At 46.3% G+C, this 11,406-nt stretch overlaps 1 protein-coding gene and 1 long non-coding RNA gene across 2 annotated transcripts; one reads left to right on the plus strand and one right to left on the minus strand.

The window, feature by feature from the left end:
• Window positions 1-1,837: 1,837 nt before the first annotated feature.
• LOC123041371 (uncharacterized) lies at window positions 1,838-3,800 on the minus strand. Its single transcript, XR_006418488.1, has 4 exons — window positions 3,583-3,800; window positions 3,212-3,370; window positions 2,095-3,126; window positions 1,838-1,899 (listed from the first exon to the last, which is right to left on the minus strand). It is a non-coding gene; the product is annotated as an uncharacterized lncRNA (long non-coding RNA).
• Window positions 3,801-8,257: 4,457 nt separating this feature from the next.
• Window positions 8,258-9,808, plus strand: LOC123041372 (protein LITTLE ZIPPER 4). The gene is made up of 2 exons (XM_044463993.1): window positions 8,258-8,438; window positions 9,119-9,808. The coding sequence occupies exon 2, from the start codon at window positions 9,131-9,133 to the stop codon at window positions 9,407-9,409; it is 279 nt and encodes a 92-aa protein (XP_044319928.1). The 5' UTR covers window positions 8,258-8,438; window positions 9,119-9,130; the 3' UTR covers window positions 9,410-9,808.
• The last annotated feature ends 1,598 nt before the right edge of the window (window positions 9,809-11,406 follow it).

Genomic DNA, 11,406 nt, shown 5'->3' on the forward strand with positions numbered 1-11,406 from the left:
CAATGTTAAAGTTGTTGCTGGATGCATGTTATCTAGCTCTTGACGGATTGGCAAAATATTTTAAAATTAAAGACAATTTTGTTAAGGGTTGTTTGCCTTGACAGCAAGGCTTGCTTTTTACTGTTTCTGTATTTCTAATTCTTCTTCCTTGGTCTTACTCCATTCTTGCGGCTGAGCAGCTCTTGTACAAGATGTGAGAGACGATTGTGCCCTGGTTATTTATTAATTGTTTATTAGTGCATTTTGTACATAATACGAACGTGGATACAAAGAATCTGGGAAGATTAGCTCTACCGATCGAGTTATTCATCTTTATAACGTGATATTTAGAGCTAAGGTGGAATTGCCTATTGGGTTGTGTTGACAGAGGGCAGAAGTTAGAGCTTGCTGGTTTCTCTCGGTGATACTCAGAGGGCAGAGACAGCTACTTTGTCTCGGTGATGTAGTGACAGAGGGCAGAGGCTAGTAGCTCCTCCCTACTGATTTACAGGGTATTATAATTTTTCATATTTATACTTGTTGACTACGGGTCTCCGGGAGTACTATAATTTTGCACATACAATATACATGTGGATTTGATTCGACATGACATCGGAAGAGATCACACCGTGTATGCTATTCATGCGCAGTCTGGTCGAGTGATATCCTTCATAGTACTTGTAAAGTAAATTACAAACTGAGGCACGGCGACCGGAATGGGAATAATGTTGTCCCTTTGAATTTGAAAGCATGAAGAGACATAGAAATAATAGTGTGTTTATTCTATTCATGCAATCTTCTCAATTTAACTTTCACTGTATTTGTAGGAAAAATTACGAAGTAGCAGATCTAAATAGCAAGAACAATTGTCATCTGGACTTGAAGGCATGAACACATAAGTAGAAAAAATGCAGAAAATGAAGGCATACATATATCAATTTCTACGACTGAATATTAATTTACATCTCAAATAATAGTTGGGCAACATTTCACATCTGTTAGAAAATCAGAGAAGATCAGCGAAAATTGTACAGCATGCATTCATTAATTTTCTAGTGGTGCCCAAAAACAATTGATTAGGTGGGCCTAATCCAACCAACACGGCGTGACACAATTGCAGACTACTGCCCATTGTCAATATCACCATCTCCCTCCTATTTTCCGCCCTTTCTCCTGTTATTAATTGGTTCCATCGGCTAATCCATGCAGGTGGTCGTGCATGTGTGTTCTCCTCAGCCTGCTTTCGACACAACACATGTAAATTAATACCCGGCAAATACAACACTATCTGTCGGCATTGCGCTATTTTTCTTATACCAGGCAAATACAACACTAATTTTATCAAGTACAGAAGGACCAGAGTATTTTCGTTTCAGAGGAACACTGCAAAAATATGCTTTGTTGAAGCATCTACCAGTTGCATGGCTTCATCAAAATTTGAACTTGCATGGTTCAACAAAATCAAACAGTGAACTCTCATGAATATTATTTCAGAGGGCGATGATGCTCTATCATTGGGATCAGGACCTCACATCTTAATGAAAGGAAGCAGTTAATAATCAAGTCTAAAATCTGAGTGAGACTTAAGCAGTCAAGCCCATTGCAGCACCATGTCTGATAGAAAAACACTAACAACGTCTAATAACTAACAAAGAGTGACTTGACCCATATATATGTCTGCAAATGCAGGTCACATATTACTACACAAGAAAACATATGAGGTTGCTGCTGCTTCTTCACATAAACGATCATAAATAAGATGAGAAGGCAGACACCGCAAGCAGGAAGGCAAGACCTTCCAGCACAACTGTGATTTCTTCAACAGTGACGGTAGTAGCAGTGTCCCTGGGGACGTACCTGCAGTCACCCATATTGTACTCCTTCTGTGGACAAGAGAACATACTTGTGTGAAGTTTGGGACTGCCAACGTCAAAAATGAAGAATGAAACTTGAGATCTTTGCCTGTTTCAAGTAACAGCATGTGGTTCTTTTCTTTGATAAGAAATCAGATGATACAAGGAAATAAAATAAAAAGTAACACTTCTGTTGTATGTTTTGTAGCATATCTATATGAAATGCATGAGATTAACGAAGATGCAAGATGACAAGACTCACCTGCTCATTGTGGCCAAGGCTATTCCGTGTTCCATCCCTTAACATTGAATGCACTTGAACAATCCTTAGGAATCCATGTCTCATCATGCATTCCAAAGAACCTGGATAGAGCAACTGATTGTGAACCAAACTGATTTATAAGAAAGATGTTACAAAAGATCAATCTACTGTCTATTGAATACTGATTTCTTTCTTTGTGATCCTTGCAACAACAAAAATCTTGACTCTACTCGTCATCATAGTATAGCTTGGTCAGAGGCTACTTCCCCAACCATCATTAGAAACTAAACCATCTGGGTATGATGAAATCAAGGGTCCTTCTAACATGACATTGTGTGATGTTTTGCACCAGAGAACAAAATAAAATTTGCTGTGGCGAAATCAGTAGCATAGAAGCAATAAGGAAAAAAACAAAAATACAAGTAATATGTACAGTAATAAAGTATGTGATGCAAAATGCAGTAAACAATTACAGTCCCATGTAGTTATACCAGATGAAAGAAGGATATAAAAAAATAGATCACCAAATGAAGCTCACACAGCTATTTGCCACCAATTTATCAGACAACATTGTACATGAATCTGCAATACTTACATACAGTAGATCAGTAGTGCTACTTTTTTTAGATGAATAGTGCAACATTTAATTAGTTGATATATGAAACGTAATTATATAACTGATGCCACTAACTACATCGAGAGGTCCAGACAGTTACTATGTTCTCACTTCCGCGGATACTTCAGTTCGAGTGGATGTCGACATGAAACTGCATTGCCATGTCCGCCAACATATTCTTTCATAAAGTATCAATCAAAACTGGAAATTAGTGTATTGCAATTGCCACTTCCGATGTTCAGGTTCAATTCATCATACAATTATGGAATATTAACACTGGAATAAAATATGACTATGCAACACTTCCTTTCCTCTCGGATGTAAATATGAAGATCGAAATCCGGAATTTCCGAGTGAACCTGCACGTGCATTCTCACAGAACCCGAACGACCACTTCTCCTCTCCTCGCCATAAACCTTCACACAACACATCAGAAAATAAGAATTAGAACATCTGAAAAAAAAGTGCCAAGCAAATAGGCAGAAGTACAGAAAAATTTACCATGGCGGAGCTCGTCATCTGGTGGCCACGTCATCTCCGACATGCTAGAGTTGGCGACGACGCCATCTGCTATTTTCCTCGTGCGGGAAGGGCACGGAGACGTTGACAACAGTGACCGCCCCGCCGGACCATGAAGGGCATGGTCTTCATGGAGAAGAACTGGGACGTTCAGAGGAGGCGAGGCCGGGGTCTCCCATTGGTGCACGAGTCACGGGAATGGAATGATGACCGGCCAGAGATGAGCGTAGGCCGGAAAGAACGCAAAATCGGGGAGGAAGAAGGCCAAATCAGGATGGATACACCGCCTCCCGCCCGAGATCACGCAGAACATGAGAAAGGGTAGAGGGCCTCGCACGCAGAATCCACCTCACCTCTAATCTAGCCGGTCCTCGATGTCTCTTGCTCGACGGCTGGCCTCCCCATGCGAATCTTGTGCCGTTGGTGGCGTGGCTGCTATGCATTGGAGGTGGCGGTGGCACGACGCCGTTGCTTCGTCCCCTCGGTTGTACGTCTGCCACCAGCTCCACGCGGAGAGAAGATCGGGGTTGGAAGCAGCGTGGGTAGGGTAGATCGGGGTTGGAAGCAGCCTGGTGAGATACGCGAGGCAATGACCGTCAGGAAGGAGAAGACCCTTTTATAGGCGTATACGGCGGCCGACCGGTGGCACCACACTCATCTCGAGTCTTCGCCAGAGGACACCGAATAAAATATCTAAAAAGCCACCCCTCAAGGTAACGTGAGACAAAAAAGAACTGCCCAGAATGCTACATGCCCATCGATGGCATAGGACAGTCAACAATGCATCAGACAAACGTGGCCACATGCAAGAACCAGACAGCGTCACGTGGAACAAGACCAGCGCACACACATCTAGAACAGGCACGTGAAATCAAGCCTACCATGCTCACAGTCAACCCAACTTAAAAAACAAGGAAGAACCTTCCCGATGCACACGCGTCTATAGGCGGAAGCACATAACGTGGCAATGGCAGCGCTAAGAAAAACGTGCGTAAACAAGTTGAGCAAGAAAGAAATGAGATCGATCACTTCTAGGAAACCATCATGCACACGTGTCGCTCAAACAACCACGGTAAAAAAAAATTCCAGAAAAACCAGAAAAAAGGAACCCTTACGGACCTAGTCTTCTTAGTATTAGGAAGCAGAAGAAGCAATGACAACTTTATCCAATCCGTCCAGCTCTAGGATTTAAGGTCTGCTCGCCACTTAAACCCTATTTTCCTTTTGATCTTTGGACCTTGCTCTGCTTTGCTGAATTTATAGTATTGTTCTCTTACGTATTAATTAAGAGTAGACGGAGAGAGTGAGAAATGTGGTTAGCCAAATCGAGTAAGGCTGCTTTTTCATTTTTCCTGGTCAATGATCATGATCCAGTAGATGTGCGTGGGATGGTTTGGGCGGATGCGTCGATGAAGCTTTCGTGCGGCGAAATAAAAATGATGGCAGCTAGCAATAGCATGAGCACAAGAAGGGGGAATCCATGGATGCACATGATGGCTTTGCTTTTAATCGGCGATCATGGTTTTGTACGCTCGTGCTCTCCTAGAATCTTAATGGCCTGTCTCCATGTGCAGCACCAGCACCAGCACCAGTCCAGCTGCAAGCAGGACGAGCCCATGCCCATGCGTCCATTGATGAAAGTTTGAAACGGTTATGATCGGCAGAGCTTGTTACTACCACCGCATTGCCACCAGTGCCAATGCCGTCTAGGATTGGCGTCGCTGCAGTGCTGCCCGGTCAATACAATCACCGGCTGGTATGCGACACCACAGCGAATTTTCAACAGCTACGTCTATAGATCTCTCTATACAGTACATGGGATATTTTGTTAGCTGCAATGGGCCAAGGCCAAGCGTGTGTTTTGTTTAATTAGCATACGAGTGTATTAGCTCCAAAAAAAATCCCTAAAAAACCTCAATTTTTCTCTCTCTCTCATGCCACATACTCCCTCCGTTCCAAAATAGATGACTCAAATTTATATTAACTTTAATACAAAATTGGGTCATCTATTTTAAAACGGAGGGAGTATAAGGTTTTTTTAGAGATTTCAATATAGACTATGTAAGAAACAAAATGAATGAAACTGCATTCTAAAATACGTTCATATACATCTATATGTAGTTTATATTGAAATCTCTAAGGGCATCTCCAAGCCGGACCAGCAAACTGTCCGTATGCGTCTGGATCACGAAAGTCATCCAACGTCGACCTGTATCGGTCCGCGGAGCAGTCTGGACGCAGTTTCTCTCGTAAACCGGAGACAAATGTGAGGGGCTTTGCGAGAGGCCGGACCGATGCCACGCTCGCTTCTGACCACGCTGGCCCACCCAAACCCCTCCTCCCACGACAGCTTCCCGCATTCATGCCGTTGTAGAGTGGCCGCTTTCCATTGAAGAGCGAACACGACCTCTTACTGGCGCAGGCATTGAAGCGGCTCGCTGGCCGAGGGCGCCGCCCGCGACGCGTCTTCGATGTCCACGCCTGTTCAATGCCGAAGACGCGTGACTGGACGGGACAGGACTGATATCTCCCACGCCCGTTCAATACCCCGTCCGTCTGTATGCCGCCATCAAGCAGGCTCGCCGGGCGAGAAACCCACTCCGGCGTCCCGCATTGATGCCTGGCCCCACCGGAATCCACTATTTAAGGGCGGCCACAATCGGCTATCTCCACATCACAACACATCCTCTCCACATCCTTCTCCTTTCCTCCACATCTGCCATGAGTGCCAGCGGGAAAGCACTGTGGGACAGTCTGCCGCCAAAGATGAAGCACGCGGTGGCAGCCCTTACCGCCGCCTGGCAGAGTCGACGTGCCAGACGGATCGAGGCCGGCTTGCCAGCCAGCTCGCCCGAGGTCTCCGACGACGAGGACAACACCACGATGGAGATGGGCTTCAATGAGTCCGCGCCGGCTCCGCGCCTCCTGTGCACGCCGGCTTCACCATGGAACAGGTGTAGGTGTACTTCAACACCGCCATGGCGGAGGTGCAGCCTGCGTCGGCGCCTTTGTTGGGGTTCCAGCAGGCGCGGGAGAAATAGTGATACAACCTGTTCCTCCTGGAGAAACACCGGCTGGTGGAGGGCTAGATCTAAGGTGAGCGCGCGAGCGAGGAGGCCGTGGCGGCCACGACCGCGGCGAACCCAAATTTCGTCGCGGAACAGCGTGACATCTATCATACCGTTTGCGCTCAAGCCGCTGCAGCCGTGGAGGCGCAATTGCAGGCGATCACGGAGGAGAATAATGCCAATTGCGCCTCCTACGCGCAGCCGACGAACCATTAGCCAACCCGGTGGGACGACGACAGCGCCGACGCCACCATTTCCCGTGTTGACCACACGTCCACCGACGACGGACAAGGCGCGGACTCCTCCGAGGATGAGTACGCCACGGAAGGCTGTGGGACCTGGTGTCCCATGTGGGTCGGTCCGTCTCCCGTGTTCTACTCTTCCTCGCGGAGACCGCACCTTCACATCATTGGTCTTTTCGCGGTGCTTATGGAGACGGCGGATGGAGGACAACACGGGCTTGGACGTCGGGCGCCGCCGCCGTAGGGTAGGTTTAGGGGCGGTCTTTTTTTTCTTCTAGATGTTTGAAATGTAATGAAACCCATCGTGTTTGTATGAAATCTGTCATGTTTGTATGAAATTCGATCGTGTTTGCATGAATTTCATCTTGTTTGTTGAAAAAGAGTTCGAAACATATGCCGCTAGCGTTGGATGTCGTCCTTCCGCATCTGTGTCCGAGGACTGTCCCCCTTATCCATGAATGAATGCGGGAGGAAATTTACGGGTTACCATTGGGAACGCCCTAAATGGCTTATATTTAGAAACGAGGGGGGTACATACACAGCCTAGACTAGAGTCCAGGCTGGCCAGCAGCGATGATTACCACCTTTACCTTTCGTCCCTCCACTTTTCTGGCCCTAGATCATCTCATCCCTGCTAACATGTGCATTTTCCTTCCGAGATTCTGTTCCTTGCAACAATCACATTCAGCAAAAGGCTCGCAAAAAGCTAGAGATGAGATGGGCCACAAAGAAAAAGATGCATGGTGTACTACTACAAAAGAAAAGAAGCGAGGAGGTGTGTGTGGCACAATTGTGATGCATTCAATTGAGGGAAGAGGGGATCATCATCACCCCACCCGAGGCTGGTATTCAAGGAAGGGAAGAGGGTGCAGTAATAATAAAAGAAGAAGAAGAAGAGAAAAAAAATCATGATGAGCGAGGACCCGGTGACGAGCCATCATTACGAATCTTGGTGCCGGCCGAGGCCCATCATCATCATCATTTGAAGCCCCCTCCCATCGTCGTATCCTCTTCCTACCTCTCTCTTGCTCTTGCACACTTGCGCTCGCTCGCTGACCATATTTGGTTTGGTTTGGCCACCTAAACCACTGGCACAAAATTACCGTGCCTCTCTCTCTCTCTCTCTCTCTCTCTCTCTCTGTCTCGTGTAGTAGTAGACCAAAGTGTGCAAGGGAACAGTTGAAGTGCACATTGGTCGTTGGTTAGAAGCATTCATGCTTGTGTTAATCGTGCTTTAGGTCGCTCATCATACAGTGGTTCTCACTCACACAAGCCATAGCAATACGGATTAGTCATCCGTCCGTCCGTCCGTAAACAAGTCTGGCGCGGGAACGGCTGCACTGGCGCGTACAAGGAACGAAGGGAAGAGAAGAAGAAAATGCGGCACGTGAGGGAGGCCAAGGCCAAGGCCAACCTCATGATTAGGCGCCATTTAAGCCTCTGCCGCATCGTCATCGATTGGATCGTCTCCTTACGAGCATGCACGAGACCCCTCTGCCCCTCCCGTTCAAAGGCCTCATGAAAGCCTCCCATTCGTACGTGCGAACGCTAGCACGTGGACCACGGCGCGTGCCGCGGGCCCGCCTGTCAGCCACACCGCTGATCCATCCTGGAAGGGAAAAAAGGAGGGAAGGATGAGCTAGCCTAGCTGCACTCCATCTACGATGAACTGGTATGAAACGAGATGGTGAGCCTATAAATACCGCCCCACCGCCCAGCAGAAGGAGCACATCACACATACAGCAGAGGAGATCGACTTGATCCTCTCCATCCCTTTTGCCTCTCTTCCTGCCCCGCCCGCCCCACAGCAAATCTCATTGCCTCATCGCGCTCCGACTCTGCCTTTGCTTGCCGAGTTCCTCTGGTCTCTCTCTCGCAGCAGCAAGCAGCTCCAACAAGGTAATGTCTCGTCTCTGCTCGATGTGCTCTTGCATGCATGCATGCATGCACAATCATGTGTGCCAATTGCAACTGCAATTTGCTGGCCTCTCCCCTTTCCTAGTGTTGCCCTTTTTGTTCGTTTCTAGTTGCATTCCATTCCATGCAATCTGCTGCATCCCACCCCATGCCTTTGATTTGTTTATGCATGTCTCCACGAGCCTTGCTTGACACATATCTTTGCAAGTTGCTAGTACTGATAGCAGTTGCAATAGCGTTAACATGTGTGTAAAGTGTAAACAACCATCATGATTTGCTTAGAACGAGCGAGTCACCCTCCACTTTCTTTAGTTTATTTATTACAGAAGAAACCTTCAGGGTCTCCCTCTATGCTACACTCTACTGCTAGTGTTCTGTTTTTCTTCTTCTTCTTCTTCTTCTTACCTCCAAGGAGGATGTTGCCACTGCAGGGACATCCCCTGGGTATCCTGGAATTTTTGCTGCCACACGACCACAGCACACTTCACTGTTTCTGCTTCCCTTTCTTCTTTTCCTGCACTCATAGTAGGACACACACAAGTTAATACGAGTCGCGTGCAGCAGAGCAGGATAAAAAACGAGTATTGTAACCAAGTTCTGAAACAGGGCCCCCACATATGGCTCCTGATTTCCTTACCCTGTTGCTTTTTTTTTGGTGGCAGGCGCCAGGCGGGATGGACAGGCTCAATGCCAAGCTGTACATGCAGAACTGCTACATCCTCAAGGAGAACGAACGGCTGCGCAAGAAGGCCCAGCTGCTGAACCAGGAGAACCAGGCCCTGCTCACCGAGCTCAAGCAGCGCCTCGCCAAGACCGCGGCCACCAAGCCCACCGGCAACGGCAACGCCGCTGCTGCCGCCCGTGCGCCCCTCCCTGACCTCAATGCGGCTCCACCGGCACACGCCGTCCATGACAAGGCGGCGCCCAAGTCCAAGAAGACTGTCGCAAACTGAAGCAGCTTGCTTGCTTGGGTACTGGAGAACATATCCAGTGCTTGCTTTCACCCATTAGATAGTACGTACTGGTACTGGATATGTTCTCCTTGGTACTCTACTGCCATGCCATCATGTAGGGTTTGTGTTTGTAACCGCTAAGGGTCTAGCTCTGAATGTTGGGAATGTTTGCTTCGTTTTAGCTATGGAACTGCATGCCTACGTACTGTTATGTAGCAGAGTCCTCCTCCTTCTGAATGGATAGATAGATCAGATCAACTAGGAGTATATAAAGATGGTTGGGTTGGGTCAATGCGCGCTCTACATGGCTGTGGCATTGGACCAGCTTCTTCCTTTCCAGTCCTGGGAAAATGTCATTTACTGCTCGTTTGATGGCAATGTACTACCAGCTCTAATGCACAATGCTAGTACCTTGAATCCTGGCTTCGAATGCTAAGTTGACTAATGGAGGTGACTCAAATTTCAAAATTCAAGTAAAGCAACCACAAGCATCGAATATATGACAAATAGTTTTTTTGTACAAGTAGCAGTCAAGGTCGGTCACACGTCAATCAACAATGCAATGGTTCATGCAGAAAATATACTGACCTCCAGCATAACAGATTACTCTGCCTTCACATCGAGCATTCCAAAGAGAATCAGTCGCCACACTTCATTTCATCATGCATATTAATCTGCCAGTGAGTAAAAGAGAGATATAATCTCCAGTGACTGGCCAATGAGCAAAAGAGAACATATAATCTCCACTGAAAAGTGCAATGATTTCAAGTGTTTCTGACCGTCAACATATAATAGGCTGACCATCTGAGGACCATTATTAAGCAATTTGGCAACATTGAAAAGGAAACATGATTGGTTCTAGTAGAAAAGAAAAGGGCCAAGTTATTACTTTAGTGATAATGATATATATAATATCGTTCAGTAATATCAGTAAGTATTAGGAGTACTGTACATACTCTAACATTCAGGATAGCATAACAAGGAGAAAATATGATACTTTCTGCGATGCAAGAACATAATCTAATTCTGCCATTACGCTACAGTTAGGAGAATTCATATACGAGAACATTAGACTGTCAGATTTCCCCACTAGCCACCAAATTCTGATACAACTTAAATGAGAGATAAAAAACAGAGTATGAGGTGTACACAGTAGCTTGGCCAACATTCTTGCGCTGCACATGCAAGAAGTATCACGCATTGCTCACCTATCTATCATGACCTTGTTTTGTCGCACATATCCAAGAATCCAGGAGCTATTTGACAGAACATATACATATCGACTCTTCCTCGATCACATCAGCACACCATCCTGCGGGGTTGTTTCCTTGTACAGTTGTACCACCAAACATACACCTGACGACCTGAGCCCTCCTACAAACCGTCACTGTGACACTAGCACAGGGAAGACTCTGGACTTAAGAGCTTGTTATGTGTTAAGCGAGTCATATATATTCCAGTATATATACAGAAAGAAAAATCTATGTCCTCAATGACGTTTACAGAGGTTGGTTGCTGGTGTCAGTCTGAGTTTGCTTGGGTTTTTCCACACTTTGGTCCAGAAAACATGGATTTGGTTTTTCCGAGCAGAGTGAAAAAACACTTCTTTGCTTTGACATAAGATGACACACATGCGAGTATTATTACGTGTTTGCGGGACCTCCTGCTTTCACGGGCCATGGTTTTAGCCTACATAAAATCCCAAGAAAATACCACATGAGCATATTTAAGAGTTCAGTCAGGGACCATCTGATAGCAGCCCAAGAAGCAACACAAAAATCTGTACCTGGCACCTGTCCTTCTATAAAGGACTTGCTCATCACTATGAATGATTGTTTTGGATGTCAAGTTGTCAATAGATGCACCGCATGAACAAAGGACAAGTAGAAATGAGTACTCAAGATCATTGCAAAACAACCGTCAGTTATGAATCATGTATCCCTTGCATCATATGCATCCCAAGCTCCCAACACATAACATGTAGATAGTAAACTCGC

The sequence above is a fragment of the Triticum aestivum genome, chromosome 2B, assembly GCF_018294505.1.
Source record: "Triticum aestivum cultivar Chinese Spring chromosome 2B, IWGSC CS RefSeq v2.1, whole genome shotgun sequence".
Classification (NCBI taxonomy): Eukaryota; Viridiplantae; Streptophyta; class Magnoliopsida; order Poales; family Poaceae; genus Triticum; species Triticum aestivum.

What these genes read in the sequence shown, in the direction of transcription:
- LOC123041372 (XM_044463993.1), top strand. Translation starts at nt 9,131, where the DNA reads ATGGACAGGCTCAATGCCAAGCTGTACATGCAGAACTGCTACATCCTC.